General features: G+C 34.0%; 1 protein-coding gene across 7 annotated transcripts in view; it reads left to right on the top strand.

Moving 5' to 3' along the window:
• Positions 1–17,967, top strand: part of LOC120628375 (solute carrier family 12 member 4) — a 415,818-nt gene extending 397,851 nt beyond the window's left edge. For 5 of the 7 annotated variants that reach the window (XM_039896743.1, XM_039896734.1, XM_039896717.1 and 2 more), the window contains exons 4-22: positions 7,020–7,280; positions 8,050–8,235; positions 8,979–9,214; positions 9,604–9,757; positions 10,406–10,592; positions 10,667–10,823; positions 11,483–11,695; positions 11,784–11,963; positions 12,050–12,169; positions 12,255–12,448; positions 12,529–12,697; positions 13,031–13,220; positions 13,303–13,518; positions 13,604–13,711; positions 13,927–13,980; positions 14,796–14,939; positions 15,789–15,970; positions 16,812–16,951; positions 17,612–17,967. In XM_039896743.1, the coding sequence (XP_039752677.1) occupies positions 7,020–7,280; positions 8,050–8,235; positions 8,979–9,214; positions 9,604–9,757; positions 10,406–10,592; positions 10,667–10,823; positions 11,483–11,695; positions 11,784–11,963; positions 12,050–12,169; positions 12,255–12,448; positions 12,529–12,697; positions 13,031–13,220; positions 13,303–13,518; positions 13,604–13,711; positions 13,927–13,980; positions 14,796–14,939; positions 15,789–15,970; positions 16,812–16,951; positions 17,612–17,703 (3,183 nt within the window). In that variant the 3' untranslated portion in view covers positions 17,704–17,967. The remainder of the gene's footprint in view (positions 1–7,019; positions 7,281–8,049; positions 8,236–8,978; positions 9,215–9,603; positions 9,758–10,405; positions 10,593–10,666; positions 10,824–11,482; positions 11,696–11,783; positions 11,964–12,049; positions 12,170–12,254; positions 12,449–12,528; positions 12,698–13,030; positions 13,221–13,302; positions 13,519–13,603; positions 13,712–13,926; positions 13,981–14,795; positions 14,940–15,788; positions 15,971–16,811; positions 16,952–17,611) is intronic. The other 2 variants (XM_039896766.1, XM_039896759.1) reach the window with 2 other exon arrangements.
• Positions 17,968–22,834: the final 4,867 nt, after the last annotated feature.

Genomic DNA, 22,834 nt, shown 5'->3' with positions numbered 1-22,834 from the left:
TGAAATGCAATAGAAACCTGTTATCATTTCAACCAATAGCCTTCCACTGGGCATATGGGGTCTATTGTAAGAATTTCCACACTCCACAGTATTACTCGCTTTACATTCTCTGTCAGCCTAGATACAAAATAATAAATTGATAATGAACGAAGGTAATACATAATTGGTTTAAATTGACATTACTTTTAAACGATGGCAGTTGGTTTTTACATATATTTTCAAATGCTGTGTCATAGTAGGTTAGCGATAAGGAAGCCGTATCGAGATTGCGTTTATTATTATTACGCGTTTCTACAAGAAACCTACGATTTGTGTACCAAATTTTTACATTCTTAAAGACATGCCCACTCAAGTACCTATATACAAGTCGATCTTATTTGTAAAATACAAAAGCTAAGAGGGATATTGGGCCGACCTTCGAAGATTATCTGTGGCGTTCTCGAGCGGAGGCCGCCCCGAAGCCAAGAGCCATCAATACCAAAAGAAATGAAATGGTGCTCCGTCCCAGTCGGAGGTCAAGCATCCTCCAGTTACGCTTTGCGAATATTTTACTGAGAGTGTTCTCAGGTCTCTACTTTGTTTGAGTTTATCAGGTTTAAGATGCCCGAAATTCCATTTTATATAAGAAATAGTGGTACAAGAGTTAGATCAAAAATAGATTCAATTGAAAAATATACACAGGATGTGTAATAGACAATCTTGCATTAATACATTGGGGGTTGTAAGCTTAATAATGTACAAAATTATAAAGCCCGGAAACAAGAGGCTTTGTACTCTCTCACACTTGTTTGTTGTATATTATTACTACTAGTAGAGAATGTTCTGAAGAAACCTAATCTAGAGTAGGAAGATATATATACCTTTACAACTTATACCAATTATTGTCCATGTATGTTTTGACCTTAGCATCAAATATTACAATTTAGATTTCTTGCCAATTGAGCCATAAAAGCTTTGCATTCCTTGTGAAATGAAAAAAATAAAATGATATCATTTGAAATATCAGAAATTATTTCATGTCAAAAACTATTTATGAAATAGATTTCACGGAACTACAAATTGTTCGCAAATATCCTCTTGCCTTGAATATTATTTCACTTCAAAGGCCTGTCTGTAGTTTAGGCCTGAAGGCTTTCGGGTAATATCAACAACGTTTCGGTAATATTATGTTTGCTGACGCGAGGTTTACACAGCTTTTCACCACTTTCAACGAAAGCCTAATCCCTAATGTTTAATAGTCAAAATATTTGGTCATGAGTTGTGGCTTACGTACGGATACATTGACTATTGACTGTTTTATAGTTGGAGGGATGTGAATTAAGCGCCTTTAGGTCGGTAAGTGTTTTTCATTTCACTTTAACTTAGCCCTTGACTGCAATAGAACCTGATGGTAAGTTATGATGCAGTCTAAGATGGTAGCGGGCTGACTTGTTAGGGAGTATGGCATTTATATTAAACTCATACAACTAATCGGTGCCGTAAAGCTAAATCACTTAGCGGCATGTCTTTGTCAGTAGGGTTGGAAGTACCCACGGCCGCAGCCTCCCACCAGTCCGGACCACAGAAAATTCAGAAATTATAAATGTCCAAATTGCCCCTGCCGAAAAACGAACCTGGAACCTCCAAAGCGCTCATCGATGCGCCCGCCATCCCAGGTTGTCAAAAAATTATCTACTTAACTTAAAATTAAGAACAATCAGAATCCTCATTCAGCCATTATTGCATGCAGTGCATTGTGTCCAAAAACAGAGAAGACGCGCTGAGTACGTCTTACTTCACAATGTTGCTAGCTCACAAACTTTCCCACTATCCCTATTATATGGTAAACGTTAATAACATTAGACGTAAAATAATTACTGTCTACTGCTAAATAAATGAAGTGACTAACAGCTGTTTGAAAAACACTACTAGAGTGGAGTGGTTGTTGATGCTTCAATATTAGACGGCCAAGTTTCTTAATTCTGTACTGTAAATCTTTCCGTTAGGTTAAGCCTGAAAAAGCGATAATAGACAATATATATCATTCTAAGATACTGCATTAATAATACGATGCAGAAATACTGTATGCTTGTATGGGATTCAAGTAATAAATTGTATATGTACATGCAAATTCGCCACCGTGCCAATTTCCCCCTGAACAAAATTTCCGGTAGGTGAGATATTGAATTTCCTGAATATTCCTATCCATTCCCGGCTATTAGTTGGAGTAGTGAAGAATAGGTACACGTCGTAGTATTAGTACATGTCAATGTGCAGCTCTTTAAACAATATCTATCTATTTATCTATCTGCGATATATATTTTATCGAGCATTTTTTGTATATAGTTTTGTTTGGATCATTTATTTTTCTTGAACTATACGCAAAAAAAAAAAATTTAAACATTTCTTGATAATAATGTAAAAAAAAATAATACCATCTCGTAAATTTCAACGCTTATTGCATTGTTGCTTTGTTGCCACATAGCGGTGTTGCTATTGGATTCATCCAAGTTTTGTGACATGGCGTTTCATTATATTAATGCGAAAACGTTGGTTTTTAAAAGGCTCTAACGATCGGGATGAAAATTAATATTTAGATAATGTTATATTTATTTATTTCTTTCTTTCACAATTGTTTCTTAAATATAACCTAAAATAAACTATGTAAAACTAAATAAAATCTAAAACGTCTTCGAAACCACCGCAGTTCCTAAGATGCTTGTAGCATTGCCCCTTTGGATGGCCAAACTAATTTGTTGGCCAAGGTAACTGCCCTCTCCAGGATCACCGGTAGACTCGATAATGTTTTGCTTTTCAAGTTTACCTAATTGAGTATCTACTACTCTATACGAATTAAAACGCAGATGGATGCTTCGTTTTGTATTTAATTATATGGCAATGAGTGAACTTTGACTATTATTTTATTTTGACACTTAATTGTAAACGGTTATCGAGTATATTCTTCTTCTTCTTCTTTTGATTTATGGCTTTAGTGTAGTGATCGAGTATATTAAGTAAATATTAATTAGGTTTTCAGCATAAATGCCAAGTCAGTCGTGTCAAAATTCGCGCTCTTTTTTACGTGACGTAACATAATTATATATTTTCAACCGACTTAAAAAAAAGGAGATTCTTAATTCGACTGTTTTTTTTTTTATTTCGAAAAGCTTGTTCTGCTATATTAAATAACTATAAAAAACTTCGCGATGCTATATGTCTAATAATTGTCACAATAACCACTTTTTCCTTTCAAAAGTTGATAGTAATACCGACCAAAATTAGACCATGTTATTCATACTTCTGTTTGATTCCTTATCCAAATAAATCATATTGTTTTCAAAAAAAAAAAAACTTCATTTTCTACATCACATTTTTCAAATTTCATTTTCGTATACTTGTAATAAATGTGGATTACGGGATGAACAAAAACCTTGATTACGTTCGTAATCCCAAAGAGATCCACATTTTAAATAAAGTGGCGAGTAATGGTGACAGGACAAATGGAAACAAATAGGAAAAAGCTCTGTAATAAATGCCTCGTGTTGTGGCCCTCTTTATTGCAAGTGAAAATTTACGATGGTTAGAAAACGTCGACCGTTTAAAACGTTTCATGATTTGTAGGCTTGCAACGTCATCAATTTCATAAATCTATACCATTTTTTTTACTATTGTAAATCATGAATACAATATGTAATGATTATATATTAAATCAATGGTTTCATATTTTAGATTCATAAACAAAAGAACTAAAACATGTTACTAATAAGAACGTATATTTTAGTCTTAAATTCTCCGTGGTATTTTGCCAGTATTTCATTTAATGGATCCAGCGTGTCTCAACGTGCTTTAAAGAATAGTTAATTTCTTAAGGTTCATTGTCTGCGTTGCGACTACTTAAAGAATATATTGTTATTTTTTTTGATTAAACTGATGTGTACTGACACATTAATATATTAACACACACGCGGTATAAATGAGTTGATGTGAAGGGAATATTTACTTTACATGTCAATATGTTTACAACCTACTAGGTCCCAGCAGAATAATTTTTTTGCAACGATTTCACCGCCCAGTTGGACCCAGATTAATTTTATTAGGATTCGTGAAGCTCTCTGAAATTTGCGGACGTAGTTTCTCAACTCAGTTAATCCCCAGTAGTTGATCTAATAAATAATAATAATAATAAATAAAAATTCAGTTTTATTTCTACTGCACACATCGCACACTCAACACTCGATTTAAGAAACAAACTATATGTATAATCAAGCATCACCTAAATAAAATTCTCAGGCTTCACAAAAAGTTACTTGAACAATTTGGAGAAAATTTTACGATGAAATTTCAATTCGCAAACTAAATCGAGAAAATTCGATAAGAAATCAACTATCCGTAATCTTCACTGAATTCACGGAGAGCACTTTAAGGCGTACGACGTCGAAAGTAGATGTATATACAGCCTTTTAATAAGATATTTTTATTTATTTAAGTCTAAAATTTAGTAACAATTTAATATTAAACGTGCCTATGTTAATATATTCTAGAGTACTGAGGATTTTTCTGTATATCGAAGTTATGAAATTGACGTTTTCACCCCCGCGTTTCGTAGAGCACGTTAAACTGTCGGTCCCGTTTATTATAACTAATATGTGGTAATTAAATCGTTCAAGCCCCATTAATCAGAACACTGTTATATCAATTTTGCACCGTCTCGTTTGTAATTTATCGGACATCACACATTTCTTAATTCACTTTATGATCTTAAATTACGTTAGGGGCGGTAGGTATACATCTTTATTATGTAATAGTAAAAGCGCTACATTATGTAATTTTTTAACTATCCATACGTTATCGACCGTTTTTAAATTTTATTTGTCTGTGTTTGGGTTAATACCAATTCGAATTGCACCCACTAGTGAGGGAATGCTGCCGGTTAACTCTTACCTCCTCTATTTAGACGGCCGATTGGCACAGTTTACAGCGACCCTGCCTTCTCAGTCTAAGGATGTAGGTTCGATTACCACTACTAGAAAATGTGTGTGTGATGAGCATGAATGCTTTTCAGTGTCTGGGTATTTATATGTATTATTCATAAAAATATTCATCAGTCATCTTAGTACCTATAACACAAGCTACGCTTACTTTGGGGTTAGGTGGCGAGGTGTGTATTGTCGTAATATATTTATTCATTTATTATTTATCTCTGCTAATAGAAAAAAGGTCTGTGCTTATTAGCAGTGTCTGTGCAGGTCTGTGTTATTAAAAACCTGGGGGTAAAAAAAACAAAGAAAGAAGACATTTAAACAATATTGATGAATACATTTTCCCGAATAAATACTCTAGAAATCCTCGGTTTACTGTCCTATAGTGCAAGCTACCTGTGCGACAAATTTGCAATAAAGTTTTCTAAACAAATAAATAAAACGCTTATTCGTGCGGTGGTAATAAATTAAAAAACAAACAGACACACTTTTCACCTTAATACCATTTAAATATGGATAGTTTGGTATGCACACCACCAAAGTTACAGCGACATTTACCGATGGAGGCTGTATGAACGTCTCAAGGTACAACGAGCGATGCAAATGGCCCGTGAATAAAATACGAGCACTTTAGAGACTGGCTTCGTTGAATCTCCGTATCGCGTTACGGATTCGAAACTAACGCTTGTATATCACAGCTTATTCGTTGAAGTACGCCTGTAAACTTATTACGACTCTGATTTCAATGCATTAGTTTGTTAGCTCTTTTATATTTCCATTTTTTAAAACGTTTTTCTTGCCTTAAAACAACCCATTTTGAATCCAATAATAAATAGTAGTTAACAAAAAACTGACTAAGTACGACTTGCATGAGCGTATTCGTGGTTCCGTACCACCGTGCAATATTTAACATAGCATTGCCATTGTGCTCTAATTGAAATAATATTTTTAGAATTATTATTATTATTCGGTGGGTTCCCAGTAATTGTGCTGAAATACTAATGTACTAGAACATCACATTAAAATGTATTAAATATTACAACATTATTTACAAAATGACATATAGGTGTAAATTTTATTGTACGCAAATTTTTAAACTGTCTAAAATTAGACTTCGTTTTTACAATGTTTGTCAACAAAATCTAGATTGGTATGGACATTTTTGCATAATTGAATAAATGGCACCTTAAGCACCTTAAAACCTTAATTACGGTCGTACAAATAAATGTGGTAAAACGTTAGAATCACGAACTATACGAACTTTTTAAAGAACTAAATGTCGTCAAGACTGTTTAACTGTTAAAAATGCAATGGGCAGGGCATGTGCAACGCATAGAAGACGCGAGAGCCCCAAAGAGGTTTATGGAGGGCACTTTGTAGGGGCGTAGAGACCGAGGACGACCTAGGGGTGATGGAGTGATGGAGTTGGCAAGGATATGGAGTTCGGAGCTGGAAAGAAGCAGCTTCTGATGAAACCAAGGCCCCCCCAGGGCTGTAGAGCTTTGATGATGATAAAGTTAGAATAGTTATTCAGTGTTTTTCACAATTCAACTGATACTTTATTCTACTTATACCTTTCAAATGACAGAGCGTTAAAAAAAAACTGAATAAAATTCCGACGTATATTGCAAATTCATTTGTATTTAAGTGTTTTTTATTTATTCCCCTACAAGTTAGCCCTTGACTGCTATCTCACATGATGGTAAGTGATGATGCAGTCTAACCTAAACCTGTTAAGGATATGGCAGTTATATGTAACCCATACCTCTAATTCATTTCTACATCGTACTGGAACGCTTATTAGACGGAACGTCTTTGTCGGTAGGATGGTAACTAACTACGACCGGAAACTCCCACCAGACCAGAGAAAATTCTGTAATTATAATTTCCCTGCCGGGAATCGAACCCGGGAACTCCAACTTTAAACAACAGCGCTCACCACTGCACCAGGGAGGACGTCAAACAGTTAAAGAGTTTACAGTTTACTCCAGTAAATTGATAATCGCACATTATATTAAATTCATCCCCCAATCAAACTGATTGTAATAATTCTCGTTACAGGAGGAACTCGAAGACAGACCGCGGGCGGCTACATTCCTCAGTTCTCTGGCAGATTATTCAAACACAATTCCAACTGCATCTGCGGCGGACCCAGATGCCCCCAAGCCAGCGCCCCCGGCCCGCATGGGCACTCTCATTGGCGTGTATCTGCCCTGCATACAGAACATCTTCGGTGTAATCCTATTTATCCGTCTCACATGGGTAGTTGGAACGGCTGGCGCTATCCAAGGCTTCTTGATTGTGCTTATTTGCTGTTGTACGGTAAATAGACGATTTTATATTTATTATGTAAAAGTAAAAGACCTTCAATTTACATCTTACACAACAACGCGGTGGTAGCGCATTGGGTAGGAGCTCGAATTCACTTTCGGGGGCCGAGTTCGAATCCCAGCACGCATCTCTAACTTTTAAGTAATTAAAATATCACTTGCTTCAACGGTGAAGGAAAACATAGTAAGGAAACCTGAATGCCTCTACATAATTTTCTCAAAGGTGTGTGGAGTCCACCAACCCGCACTGGGCTAGCGTGGTGGACTACGGCCTTAACCCCTTCTCATTGTGGGTGTTCTCTTCTACCCGTGCTCTGTAGTGGACCGGTAATGGGTTGATGTGATGATGATGATGATGATGACACAACAACATACTAGTGCTGTTATTATAATTTTAATATTTTTTATCCATTAACGTACATACTAACTTATGCAGTCCCAAACATACAAAGCATAAAGGTGTATGGTTTTAGTTTCAATGTATACTTTATGGAGTGTTTAAAAATATTTTCACTAGCAAACGAAATGATCAAAGCTTAAAAGTTTTATTTTTTAAATTCTTTACCTAAGAGTTAAACTATAACATTTATTACACATCGGCCCATTCATAGTGGTATTCAACTATTGAGAATATCATCAGTATTAAGACGGAAAGACAGAAGCTACCTACCTAGCAGATGTTACCTACCTAGCAGCAATATCTATATATAATAACGATTGAAAGAAATGAAATGAAACTGCATAGTTTATTTCTTTTTCAGACTATGCTAACAGCTATATCGATGTCGGCGATTGCAACGAATGGTGTGGTGCCGGCAGGGGGGTCGTACTTCATGATCGGTCGATCTTTGGGTCCTGAGTGTGGAGGCGCAGTTGGCATGCTCTTCTATACAGGAACTACTCTCGCAGCGGCCATGTATATAGTCGGAGCTGTAGAAATAGTACTGGTAAGAGGAAAATGCGAGAAAAAAGACATTTGCATTATCGAGAGATCAAAGGTCCTTACAATTTCATTTGCAAACACCTTTTGGTATTGGGTTTTTCAGTAAGTCAATTCTGAGAAACAGCTTTGAATTCAATTCAATTCTTGTTTATGGCTTTTGTCTGTGCCAACTGGGCAGAAGGTACTTCGACAATGTCTTGTAGATGGAGAAGGCACGAAGAAGATTGATCGGTGAAACTAATGAAAAGTTAATTTTGAATATGTACCAAGAAATAAATAGTTGTGATTAGCTTGTTACAGCTTTGAATTAAGAAATTGACGTTGTACATCCCTGTGAATTTAAGAGTACGTCACATTGTAGCAGTCCGAGAATCTAAGCTCCATATCTATCTTTTCCAAGTATGTCAGGATAAGCCTTAGTCTACGAGTGGAACATTATTAAGCTGAGATGTTATTGAAGCAATTACAAAAAAAAACTACGTTGTAAAACATATTATATATACGTTTATTAAAAATAATATAACCATCAATTTCATTGAACATAATATATATTTGGAGAACTATAAAAGTGTAATTTAGATAGTGCCTTACCAAATTTCTTAAAACATCTGTTTTATGGCCGCATAAAAACGCTCTTAAACGAGATCGTAAATGATTTTCGAACTTTTATGCAATGTAATGGAATCCTCAATAATCTTATAAAACTCTTAGTGAATAAATGCGTTATCTAAATTTTGTACTTTTTAGACATATATGGCTCCGTGGATGTCCATCTTCGGTGATTTCACGAAAGATCCAGATGCTATGTACAACAACTTCCGCGTGTATGGAACGGGCTTACTGTTAATTATGGGCATGGTGGTGTTTGTCGGAGTTAAATTCGTCAACAAATTTGCTACAATAGCACTCGCCTGCGTTATTCTTTCTATTTCTGCCGTGTACGCTGGTATCTTCGTGAACTGGAATGGAAATGATAAACTTCAGTAAGAAATATTTATTTATTTATTTATACTCTTTATTTCTACAAAACTCAGATAAACTAAAAACAAAAGAATAAACACTTGAAGACCGAAGCAGGATACAAAAGGCGGCCTTATCGCTAAGTAGCGAGATCTGCCAGGCAACCTTGGGATTAGGAAAACTAAAAAAAAAAACAAATAGGTACACTATTTAGAACATACATACAAATAACTACATTCTAATACATAAACCAGGCTACACAAATACAACAAAACTATGATAAATATAAAAAATAAATATAATAACATTAATATTTTAACATACCATAAATACTTATACTTACTTATACTGTTACTTATACATAAATACTAATAAGTATAAATATAAATAATATTATTTCTATTATTTACAGGATGTGTGTACTTGGAAAACGCCTATTAAAAGATATAAATATAAACAATTGCAGTAAAGACGTTGGAGGTGAATTGTATCAACTGTTTTGTCCTAATAATACTTGTGACCCCTATTATCAAGCACACGAAGTAAGCGTTGTACAAGGAATCAAGGTATATCATATTTTTGAATCTTATTTACTAAAATACCGCCCCGGTTTTGCACGGGATCAATGTATGTAAGTGTGTATGTAATTTGAATATTATTCGGGAGTTTAAATATCGCGTTTAATATTCATTTTAATGATATGCTAAATAAAATGAAACAGTAAAAGACGAATTTTTTGATCCACATGAAATGCACAACGGTTTTAAATTGGATAAGGAATAATACTCTATTGTTTAAAATAGCTTATTTAATAACCCATACTTTTATAATAAAATTTAAAAGATAATAATACTTACTGTGATCTATCCTTAGGAGGTAAACATAAATACTTTCTTAATGATCTATTTAGGATATCCAATTCCGTAGTGCATTGATTTATTATATCTTGCAAGGTTCAAACAGTATGTGCAATGTAATCGAAAAAATAAGTTTCTTACGACATCACATTAATAATCTTTGAATTTCTAGGTTTATCCCTTTTAATGCATGTATACTAAATATAACCTTACTTTTCAATTCCTATCAATTGTTAAAATTTCCATTTTAATCCGTTGCGTACTTTAAAAGATCTAAGCGTACCAGCGGCGGGGTGACTTTATATTATACTATGTAAAGATAATCATAGTAAGTTAAACTAAACATTTTCATTACAGGGCTTAGCAAGCGGAGTCTTTTTTGATAACTTACAAGATTCGTTTCTCGATCTCGGTCAATATTTAGCTTATGGCAAGGAACCAGATGACATTGAGCAAATGGAAAGGCCTACATATAATCAAATATACGCTGACCTCACTACTACGTTTACTATTCTGATTGGAATATTTTTCCCGTCTGTAACAGGTAATATTAATATGAAAAAATAGACTCTATACTGTATGTGATATTATATTAACTAAATGTTTTATTGTTTACAGGTATTATGGCGGGGTCTAATCGTTCTGGTGATTTGGCTGATGCACAAAAGAGTATTCCCATCGGAACCATTTGTGCTATCCTTACGACTTCCACCGTTTACTTGTCTTGTGTACTACTCTTTGCCGGGACCGTTGACAACTTGTTGCTCCGTGATAAGTAAGAGAGTTATTAAGATTTTCCTCCATAGGTATCTTTATGTTTATACCCTTGAACATATCCAGCGTTTTCAGTTAAATCTTCTCGACCAGCTTTTCCTTTACCTTTTCCAGCTTTAGTGAAACGCTCTTTATGTGTGCCTGTATATTTTGAAGTATCCGTCATTCTATTCACAACATTTAATTTTGCAACTTTTGTTGCTCGTGAGGTGCTGGGAGCTTCGCATTTAAGAAGTTGATCTTTTAATGTATCTGTATTTAACTTGTTTTCTTTACCTAACGTTTCAATAAACTTTATAAATTGTTTAAAATCAATAGTTTTGCTTTTCCAACGTTGAAATAGAATAGCTGTATCCGTAGTAGAAACTGTCTTTCCGTCTATTATACCCGCTTCTTTTAACCACTTATCGATATTTGTTAAAGTTATTTGCTTCTTATCCCCTTGTGTGTTCCCAAATTTTGCATATTCTTTGAATGTTGTTTCAAGTTTAAGATTCTTATCTATTTTTTCAACCATTTTTATATTTGATTTGATGATTATACTTGTTAATTATAATTGTAAATTTTTCTCAATTTTGACCATTATTTTACATATTTTTGAGTGTCATTGCATAACCTACTAGTTTACATCAAAACATCAAATGTATTCTATATTTTTAGGTTTGGGCAATCTATTGGTGGTAAGCTTGTTGTAGCAAACATGGCGTGGCCTAATCAATGGGTCATTTTAATTGGATCATTCCTGTCTACACTTGGTGCTGGACTACAATCATTGACTGGTGCCCCACGTCTTCTCCAGGCGATTGCTAAAGATGAGATTATACCGTTCCTTGCACCTTTTGCTGTTTCCTCTAGTCGCGGGGAGCCTACAAGGTATTTATTTAGCCGCATTTCATACAATATATCACCGTAAAACTTTGATTAACTTTACAATAATAATTAATATTTTATTTTTTAATAGAGCTCTACTGTTAACCATGGTGATCTGTCAATGCGGGATTCTCCTGGGCAATGTTGATATCCTTGCCCCACTTCTATCAATGTTTTTCCTTATGTGCTACGGTTTTGTCAACCTGGCCTGTGCTCTGCAAACTCTTTTAAAAACACCGAACTGGCGACCAAGATTCCGATATTACCATTGGTAAGTGCAAATGTAAAAAATTTGGACATAATGTACAGGTGCTCTTCATTAATAAATTCTGCTCATTAATGATTAAACTATTGCAGGTCTCTATCTCTTGCTGGACTCGTCTTGTGCATCTCCATCATGTTTATGACGTCATGGTTTTACGCTCTCATTGCAATGGGCATGGCTGGCCTTATTTATAAATACATTGAATATCGAGGGTATGTTTATTTATACTTGTTGCAACTTATTGAATTGAGGATAGGGTAAAATGTTAAAATTTGTAAAACCTTTTGTACTTTTTAGCGCTGAAAAAGAGTGGGGTGACGGTCTTCGGGGATTAGCACTTTCAGCAGCACGTTACTCCTTGTTGCGCCTTGAACAAGGGCCACCGCACACAAAGAATTGGCGACCACAAGTTCTTGTGCTTGCTAAGCTTAATGATGACCTGAATCTGAAATACCGCAAAATGTTATCTTTTGCCAGTCAACTTAAAGCTGGTAATTTTTTTTTCTTTTGCAATATTTAGTAGGTAACCTAAATCCCTCACGATATTAAAAGTATATATATTTTTTTATAGGAAAGGGTCTAACGGTATGTGTGTCAGTATTGGGTGGCGATTTCACTCGACGAGCGGGAGAGGCCAGCACAGCTAAGCAAAACTTACGTAAATGCATGGATGAAGAAAAGGTCAAAGGATTCGTGGACGTTCTAGTATCACACAGTATTGCCGATGGATTAAGTCATTTGTACGTAGATATTTCTAGCGTCGCAGATTTAGTCTCTAAAGCAAAATAAGTACGGTGGACCCCCGGTAATCCGACAAACGCTTTGCAGGGCAGCGACGAACTCTCGAATTCTTCGCATTATAGAGCCTGCCTAGGACTCCATAGTTCGGAATTTTTATCCGATCTTATGATCTGAAACTTAACAGAATCAATGTGTATCCAAAAAAAACATTAAATAATATTCAAGTCGTAAGATTCATATAGATATGTTGGATTACAGTGGGTACCGGATTAGAAAGAGGCCGGATAACGGGGGATCCATTGTATACATTTTCTCTCTTTTTTCCCAATCAGCGTTCAAACCACCGGTCTAGGTGGATTAAAACCAAACACAGTGATAGTGGGATGGCCCTACGGGTGGCGGCAATCTGAAGATGATCGTACATGGCAAGTGTTCCTACACACGGTTCGCGCGGTAACTGCAGCCAGAATGGCCATGCTTGTTCCAAAAGGAATAAACTTCTTCCCTGATTCTACTGAAAAGGTAAACGAAATAATATCAACACGGAGATAATTCATTCCATAATTCGAATCTATTTTACTATTTATAAATATCAATGTTGCAGGTTTCTGGTAACATAGATATATGGTGGATTGTCCATGATGGCGGAATGCTGATGTTATTACCGTTCCTTCTGAAACAAAATCGTACGTGGAAGAACTGTAAAATGCGTATTTTTACCGTCGCACAAATAGAAGACAACTCTATCCAAATGAAGAAAGACCTTAAGATGTTCCTCTACCAGCTACGTTTGGAAGCAGAAGTTGAAGTCGTTGAAATGGTAATAGCTTCGTTATTTAACGCCAAATCGATTAAATGTTTTGCAACACGCATTGCAACGTTAATGATAATTTTAACTTTTTTAGACTGATAGCGATATCTCCGCTTACACTTATGAACGTACCTTGATGATGGAGCAGCGCAATCAAATGCTACGGGAACTAAGGCTTAACAAAAAGGAGTCCCTTGGAATGGTTAGTCAGCTTCTCAAAATAATATCTCTACCATATTTATATTATTATTAATCACAGTATTCACGATGGATATTATATAAAGCTAAATTCTTCACATTAGCGGTGTTTTATGTGCTATACATTTGTAAAAAGAAGCGTGGCTTGTTACTTATAGTAATATTTATGATGATACTTTTAAATAACTAATATGCGTTTGTCTATCGCTGCCAACACAGATGCAAAATTTGGTGGACTATCATGAACAAAATGCTGAGGAGAAGTTACCTCTGGTAAAATGGATACATTACCCTCGATCGAGTCCACTTATAATATGCATTTTAGATCTTTATTTCTTCCCTACTGTTTAACTAGTTCTCGCGCATTTTGATAATTATCATTCTCATTCTGCCTTGTGCTTTAAACGTCTTGACAGACATAATTGAGGAGTAAATAGTAATTGCATAAATAGCATTTACCTCTAAATCGATTATAGTCATGTCATGTCATTAGTTTAGTTTATTGTTTCCTCTCTGTGTCTATGTGTATATAATACAATCATACATATACAGTCATCCGTGTACTATGGTATCTACAGTCATATACATCAATTTTATTATTTAAAATGTTGAATTAAACTTAACATTTACTATGTTTGCTTTTGATGTATAATTTTATCTCACTTTATTCTATCACAGTCCTTGTCGCTATTTTGCACTTTACACAATTTATTAGAATATTGGTGTTATGTGTCTAGTGTCTACACATAGATCCTGTTGTTTCATTATCTAACATATTATTATATATTTTCTTTCTATCAATGTTTTTCATTACAACCAACATCAAAATTTATTACCATGCTTTGCTGTTTAAATGTGCTTATTAAAATTAACAAAACTTTAATTATATACTTTATCAGCACCCGCATTAGCTTTGTTTTGCAGGTGCTGTGCTATGGATTTAAAGAAAACTTTCAGCAACTTAAAATTTAATATTCCCCAATTAAAAATCTATTTTCATAGATGGAACTGCAAGCGCATTTATTAAAAATCGTTTGATGCGTGAGACAAAAAATCGTAGTTTGTCATGAATGTTAATAAATCTTCAGGTACAAGCAATAGTGGATCACCACCATGCGGATGTTAAAACCGCTAGCAAAGTTCGCTTCGCAGAACCTGGCTCAGAGCCTCTTCCTGATGATGCACCATCACCTCCGCTAGCTGAAAACGACGAGAAAGATAAGGATGATAAGGTGAATGTTGTTTCTATCCTAAATAGCGTCAGAGCAACTAGTATAGTATTTAAAAAATAAATAGGAGGTTATGCAGAAGATTAAAACTTGTGTCAACTTAATAAAAGATAACGCTTATTAAATCAATAACTAATCTATTTTTTAAACACCTACGAGTGCTGAAAACATATTTTTTTAAATAAAAGGATTGAGATCTGATTGAGACTACAAAAGTACTCCGAGTTACAGTTTATTAAATACAACATTTTTCAAAGCTTCACTGTTATAAATATCTTTGCTATCAGATTACTTTCGTTTTCATTAGCCTTTATCAATCCCTGAGTTATATTTCTCATGAGATTTCATTGATTGATTTGATGTTATTCTTTTTTTACTTTAAATCAAGCTAGAGCACATTATGGACGCCATTCTCGAAAATATATAACCACAGACCATATATGGATTTAACTAAATTAGTTGTAACAAGCAATACATTTTTGCTTGCAATAACAGAAATTTATCCGATACCTGCTATATGCACCGCTAGTTCTTCACTTTTATTTTTTTCGTTTATTTTATTTATGTTACTCATCGTTATAGTTAATTATAACGAGTCCTAGCGAATTTACACACGGTGGTCATATGTTTGGCAATGATCTCATTCACATTAATTTTTCACTTTAGTTCACCATACCACATTAGCTATGAGTGGATGTTTGAATGTCTGTAGTCAGTTACTGTTAAACAATTTAAATAATATATGACATCCCGTGTTTTATTCGCCTTGAATCCGTCATGTGCAACGCTCGGTGCGCGAATCCAAATTTTGCAATGGACCAATGAAAATTTTGGGGTAACGATGAAAATTAGGACGACTTTCGAAGTAGTTTGTTGCACATAATCGATTCAATGTGGGACTCGCCCGATGAACACTCGCAGTGTGAGTCGCCCTCCGTGCCCAACGATGCCGAAAACCACAAGGATGGCAACCCCAACGGCGACGCACTCAACCCCAAGCCCAACGCCAATACCAACGTGCCCACCATTACCCCGTAAGTGCGCTATTTATTAACTATATATATTTATTAACTCTATTGACAAACTTGGGATTTTTTAATTACACATTTTACACGACTAGTAAAGGCAGGTGAAAAAAATTACCAGGGAAAAGGAGAAGCTTACCCCAATTTAATTAAAATATAATTATATATATTTCCATCCGTACGCCTATGCTCGGAAAATGAATAAAAGTGTGGGAGAAGATAAACTTTGCCCTTCCCCCATTGAGAAATTGCCGCCTGTATAGTATAGAATATCCATGCTGGTATCTTAAAAACAGTAAGCGTAATATAATAGAAAATCATGTTACAAAAAGTTACTTTTGAGAATTGGAATTTATTGACAAAGTTCTAAAACATAACACCATTTTAGCCAGATAATTGAAGTTTTCGCAATTGTTTTTTCCGTAATAATGTATTCTGGTATAGGTCATAATAAGTTCATAAATCTATAAGATTTAAATGGTTTTTTTATCTTAGTTTTAAATTTAACTGAAAGCGTTTTATTTAGAATAAAGCGTTGTCGGTTAAACTTCTTTCTTATTGATCAAGAAAAAATATCTTTGAGAATAAGACCCGATTTCACCGTTAATACTAAAAAGGATCAATTACTCAGTTACGCATTAAATAACTATTGGGGCTGCAGTTTGAACATTTGAACATATAGCAAAACGTGGTTTCATTAAACCCGATTTCCAAAGCGAACGGTGAAATAAGTTCTATTTTTATTTCCAATTTTCTTTTAGGTTATGGCGATGATTTTAAGCGATAGTCTTTTTTTTATCGGCCACTTTTGAATTAATTTAGGTCTAAATTATTTTTTTCATATATTCAGTGACGAAGGCACAGTCCGGCGAATGCACACTGCCGTGAAGTTGAACGAGGTGATAGTGTCACGTTCACACGACGCACAATTAGTCATACTGAATCTGCCGGGTCCGCCGCGAGACACGAAACTTGAAAGGGAGTCAAATTGTACGTAACTATGCCATAAACTTATATCTAATAACTGTCTATATATATCTAAAAACTAAAATCTAATTATTTTTAAAATTCTGCTTACTCTACATTTATTTTGAAAGCTGGCCCAGTGCGGATTGGTGCTCTTTAAGAATACATCCTCACGATGTTTTCCTTCATCGTTGCAGAAAGTTATATTTTAAATTGCTTAAAACGCACATAACTTAGGAAAGTTAGGGGTGCGTGCTGGAATTCGAACTCGGCTCCCCGAAAATGAAGTCGAGCTCCGGCCCATAACCGCTCATTAATAACTTTCACATATCATAAAAATATTATTAAATTGGAAGTTTTTTTTTTCTGCAAAACGTTAACCAGGAAAAAGTTTGGAACCTTTCCAATAGGAACTCAACCTTTAACATAGGCCACAGAGGCGCAAGAATCGTACTAACAACGCCAAGTTCTTTGGCGCGGTCTATTTTCGCTGACTTCATTTGCTTCCTTGAATTTATTGCCGTAATGTGCAATGAACATAACGAGTCCTCGCTGCGTAATAAAAAAAGAAAACCACAAATTATTATCGCAGCTGGATAAGCATTTAAAATACTTTTTCAACTCTCCTGAATATCTTGTATGCCTTTGCATTTATAAACTCTGATTCCTTTTCTGAACCCACAGATATGGAGTTCCTGGAAGTCCTTACCGAAGGTCTTGAGAAGGTGCTGATGGTGCGTGGAGGCGGCCGCGAAGTTATCACCATCTACTCGTGAACGTGCACAGAGCAGCCTTGCCTCAGCAATATTGCTAAATTAGTTCGAAGTATCTTTCTTAGACTCTCAGTGAAAATGCTCGCGATGCGTGCTCTTTACAAAAGTCTGTGTGATTTGTTCGTAATTTTGTACTCTTGTTTGGAAGTTTGAACGTTGTTCGAGGATTTCGTAATCGCGTCTGGTTGATCGTTTTATGTAATCAAACGAGTAATGAACTCAACTCGGATCGCGGTGTTGACTATTATATTTTACAACAATTCGTTTCTTACAGTTACTGAAGTTATATTAATGTTCGTTTGACATGTAAATGTTAGATTAGATCAAAATTTTCTTCCTTTAAAAAAATATTCACTGTTGTATTCACCTACATAGATATGTTTGAAAAAGTTGTGTGAACCTTACGAGCCTTAACTTAGGTTAGCTCCGAATTTTGTTGATATTATTTAGATTAGCTATCTACTAAGTAAGTGTGAATTATTCTATTGTTACCAACACGCTGTAACGATTTACTATGACTCTTCGATTTTACTTTTTTATATAAATGTTGAAAAATTGTAGACAATTTACAACCGTTTACAATCATGGAACGTTTTATCTAAATTAAATCAACTTTGTAAATAGTTATTTTGTTCTAAGAATATTACGTCTGCTCAAGTTAAAATATACCATGGACTGAAGATTGGTGAACATTTAAATAAATTTTTACTTCTGAAATCATTGTAGAGACTAGTCGAAAAAATTATCCGAAATTAAAAAAAAAAAAAAAACAAAAAAAATGTCACCTATTTTCTTTTTTTTCATCTTATTTCGTTACTTATCATAAAAATATCATCAATTACATCATCGTAAGTAAGTAGAAATCTTTAAATTAATTTAATACATTATATTATGCGAATAAATCTTCATTTGGCTTTATCTGTTAGAATCCATCTGTAAACTAGAAAATTATTACGCACATTCGCGTAGTTAGCTGATTTTTTACTGTGATCATTATAAATAAAGATTATGTTATCTGTACTATTTATTACACCGTCAGTTTAGGTACGGGTGATTTATTTGTAAGAAAATTATAATTCTTCTTATATACCTACTTAAATGAATAATTATGGCGAGGACATGACTTCACATTCCTTGTCAACCTTTTAGCTTTAAGGCCTAATTATAAGATATTCGGATAACTTAATATAGATAAATAATTATTAAAGTGTAGAGAAACTCTCATTGTGGTCAATATAGATAAGGTTGTTTTAACTTTAACACGATCTTAAAAATTGTAATAAGGTTTAAACTGCAAAGAGGCTGTACTGTCAAGCGTGAAAGCCTTCGCAACATTCATACCCGATATGAGTTATGACCGTTTTGTATTATTGAAATGTAGAGTTTGATCTTAGGGTTTGATTTTGATTCTTTATGACATCGAAATTGAAACTATATATATGAAATGCGATTTGCTGAGGCGTTTTGTAACTTAAATGTTGTCACCTTAACATACAATACTACGATTCCATTGTTTTAACTAATCAAAGCCAATTTACCTATTTTTTTTCTTTACGTAATTAAATTAAATATAAAGGTAATGTTAACCTTTTCATGAGAAACTGTATTTTCCACCTTGGGGAATCAAATAAGGCAACTATAATGTCTACCCGGCTAATTATGTTATTTAAGCAACACCTAATCAAAACAAAACTACTAATTAGGTTTATTAATTTTCATGCCTTATTTAATAAAGGATTTACAAAAGAACTACAAGTTTAACCAACGTGTAAAGGGTGTTAGGTTACTGCCAAGTAGAATTCCATGTTGTAATTTCCTAGTCCGTAAGCGATTAGACTTTATTTCTAAATTACGTCATTCGGATTCATAGGTGATTAGATTGATTGATAATAGATATAAGGTCTAGTGCATGATATCACTTTTACGATTCCTAGATTCTAAACGTAAAATAGAATAGTTATTAAATCCTGTCAAGACGATGACAAAGCATTTAAGATTATCTGGATTTAGGTTAAAAATTCAATCGACTACGCACGTGGGTATTTATTACGTTAGTAGTTACATTTCGCAAAAACCAGTTTCTTTAATTTACCTACCAAAGTGTTCTATCGCGCTTCTATAAATGTAACGATATCTAATGTTTTTATAAAAAAAGGACTGTTCATCTGAGTTATTGAAAGGATCATAAGGTATACCAAAACGGTTTGTCCGCCACTCATTTGCTTTGTAACATTGTATACCTCTACTTGTAACCTTCAAGGTATTTAAACGTTCCTTATCGAAATTCGGTACATTCATTCATTCGGTTTCGAAAATCTTTGAGGTAAGAACAAAATTAAATGTTTACACCTTGTTTTAGGTAAAATAGAAAACAGGATTACAAAATTTGCAACGCTACACTCTGTGCGACACTAGTCTTTAACAGAATTGTTGTTTTGATATTCGAGACATACTTCCCGATTGCGAGCGAGCAATCGTCTGCGGAGGGTAGGTAGGTACTGTTAAAGTGCACAAATTGCATACCTATGCGACGACAGATGATGCTTGTTTTAAGGCTTCGTACATTTTGGTAGATGTTTAAAACATCGTATCTACTGAAAATATAGGATTATAGATGGGTTATTCATGGGCTAAACTTGCACCATAAATGTAAAAACTGAAGAATGTCCATCTTATTCTTGAAAAGCGATGCTTTTAATGAATTAGAGAGAAACTCTATCCTCAGTATTATTACATAATTTTCCTATCCTCAGTAATTACATATACATATAATCTTATTTACGCGAATCAAAAATAAAATGTACTACTTTAGAATAAGTAGGTGTGTTTGAGTAATAATGTACTATATACTGGAACAGTCGTCTCACGTAATCTTTAGTCTATACTAAAGCAAGGTCCCGTGGGTTCATATGGTATTCAATTTTTTTAACAATTCGTACCGTATTTAAATACACGGGCGTACATTTTGAAATTAATTTATTTTATTAGACGTATCTCTACACGTTTCAAAGATTCCCTGATACATTTGCACTTGCAGCCCCGTGGACCACAAAGCAAAGTACAAAGAGGAACTAGTACGTAATACAATATTACTCGAGGGTGTGTAAAATATAATACGGACAGAAGTGCTTAAAGATGTGATAAAATCGGTAGAGACGAATATAACTAACAAAAGTTGTGATAGCTCGCGTAAAAAAATGGCCTTCGTGAATCTATCACACGATCTTTTTGTATTGTCCCCATTTCCAAAGTAATATTTTTTATTATGGCGGCACTGATACTCAATGACAACTAGAGTGAACTCGAAAAAAGGATCGTGGTGTGTCGATAAGAGTGAGAGTGTTCCGATATGAATGAGAGTGTGTCAATATGAGTGAGAGAGTGTCGATACTCGTAAATGTATTTCTGACGATAAACATGACAGTTCTTGTTCAAAGAGATGTCAAATTTGACGTCACAAATCTGCAGCTTGTGATGTAAAGTATCTGAGTGCCTTTACAAAGGCACGAGTATCTGGGAGTATGAGAGTGTCGACACTCGTAACTCAAATTTTTGACGTTAAACTTGACAGCTCTTGTTTAAAAAGGTGTGAAACTTAACGTCATAAATCTATGGATACCTGGTGTTTGCAAAGCTATGGATACCTATGAAGATATAATTAAATTAAATAAACCGTTCAACTGACAGTGAAATCAATCGGTACAAAATACTACATGAGATACCTGAGTACCTACTTATATAATATATCCAGAATATGTAATTTACTGCCCTTATATATGATGTATATAACATTAAGAAATGTATTTAAGTTATGGGGGTTGCACGATGTCGATGATGTGTCAAAGGTGTGAACAAAAAAGAAGTGTCTAGATAGGTAGGTAAATGAGATCAAATGACTGTAATGACTTACCTACATGTAAATCGATAGGTATAGCTGTAGGTATATCAGTTGCGCAATCTTCTTAGGATATGTTTTAATGTATGAATGAAAAATGGGAAAGTAATTATTATTGTCGTTTGCATTCGTATATTTGTAGATATTTGTATCGTTATTAATTACTTGATTAATACCGTGATACGTTGTGTGATCTTCATAATTGAAGTGTGGTTTGAGTAAACAGAGTTCACTTAATATAATTAAGTAAATATACCTACTATAAATTTGCGACCTATTTAAACTGACTATTCAAAAAATGTAAAACGTACCTAAAAATATTGATAATGAGTTATTTTCATCACATAGTGATATAAAATTGCAAAATCATTAAAATAGATGACATATCTTCATTTAAACATAGCCAATTAACATTGAAATATATTTATGAATATGTGCTTATAGAATATTTATGTCTATCAATAGGCACTGAAATAATATATAATTTCATAAATATTAAATACCTTATTACCTGAGATAAGTTTAAATAAGTATATATGAGTACTTTTATTTAAGCTTATCTTTGAAGATTATGTATTTTGTATAGAATACAATACTTTGTAGAACATTATTATTTATGATAATAAATTATTTACTAAATGGAAAATACAAAACATTAACATAATATAGAAAGTAAAATTGCGATTAAGCAGTCCGCATACAAAGCAAAATCACAACGATCATTTTGAAAACTATAAGTAGGTACTTGTGCCAAACTTCATTTACCTATATTTCGTTGTTTATATGATATACTTACTAAGTAGATAACCGAAAACTGAAAAAAGCATTTCAGTTTACGTAATTATTTATTCATGCTTTGGTACCTGTATCCTTCCGAGCGTTATTATGAGCAGCGCCAACAATGTTAAAATAAATTGTCTACCAAAAGTCTACTTGATCCCAAATTATTATACCTAATAGCTGCCACCGCTGCCTATATCAGATATACCTACCTCTTGGAATATTTCATAGTAGAGGTGTCACATATAGTTAGATATCATAAAAATGCACCTTTAGGTACCTCGGAACTTCAAATAGTATAAAATCGTGTTCGTATTTTCAATCTTCATAAAGAAAACTACGTAGAATATACCTAACTTAAAAAGTAAAAATAATTTATAAAATACTTACGTAAAAATAATACTTATTAAATATCTAATGTACCTAACTCTATCGAGTGTCTTGTAATTTAATAATAAA

This window comes from Pararge aegeria, chromosome 2 (assembly GCF_905163445.1).
Source record: "Pararge aegeria chromosome 2, ilParAegt1.1, whole genome shotgun sequence".
NCBI lineage: Eukaryota > Metazoa > Arthropoda > Insecta > Lepidoptera > Nymphalidae > Pararge > Pararge aegeria.
This window is presented reverse-complemented; position numbering and strand designations above follow the sequence as displayed.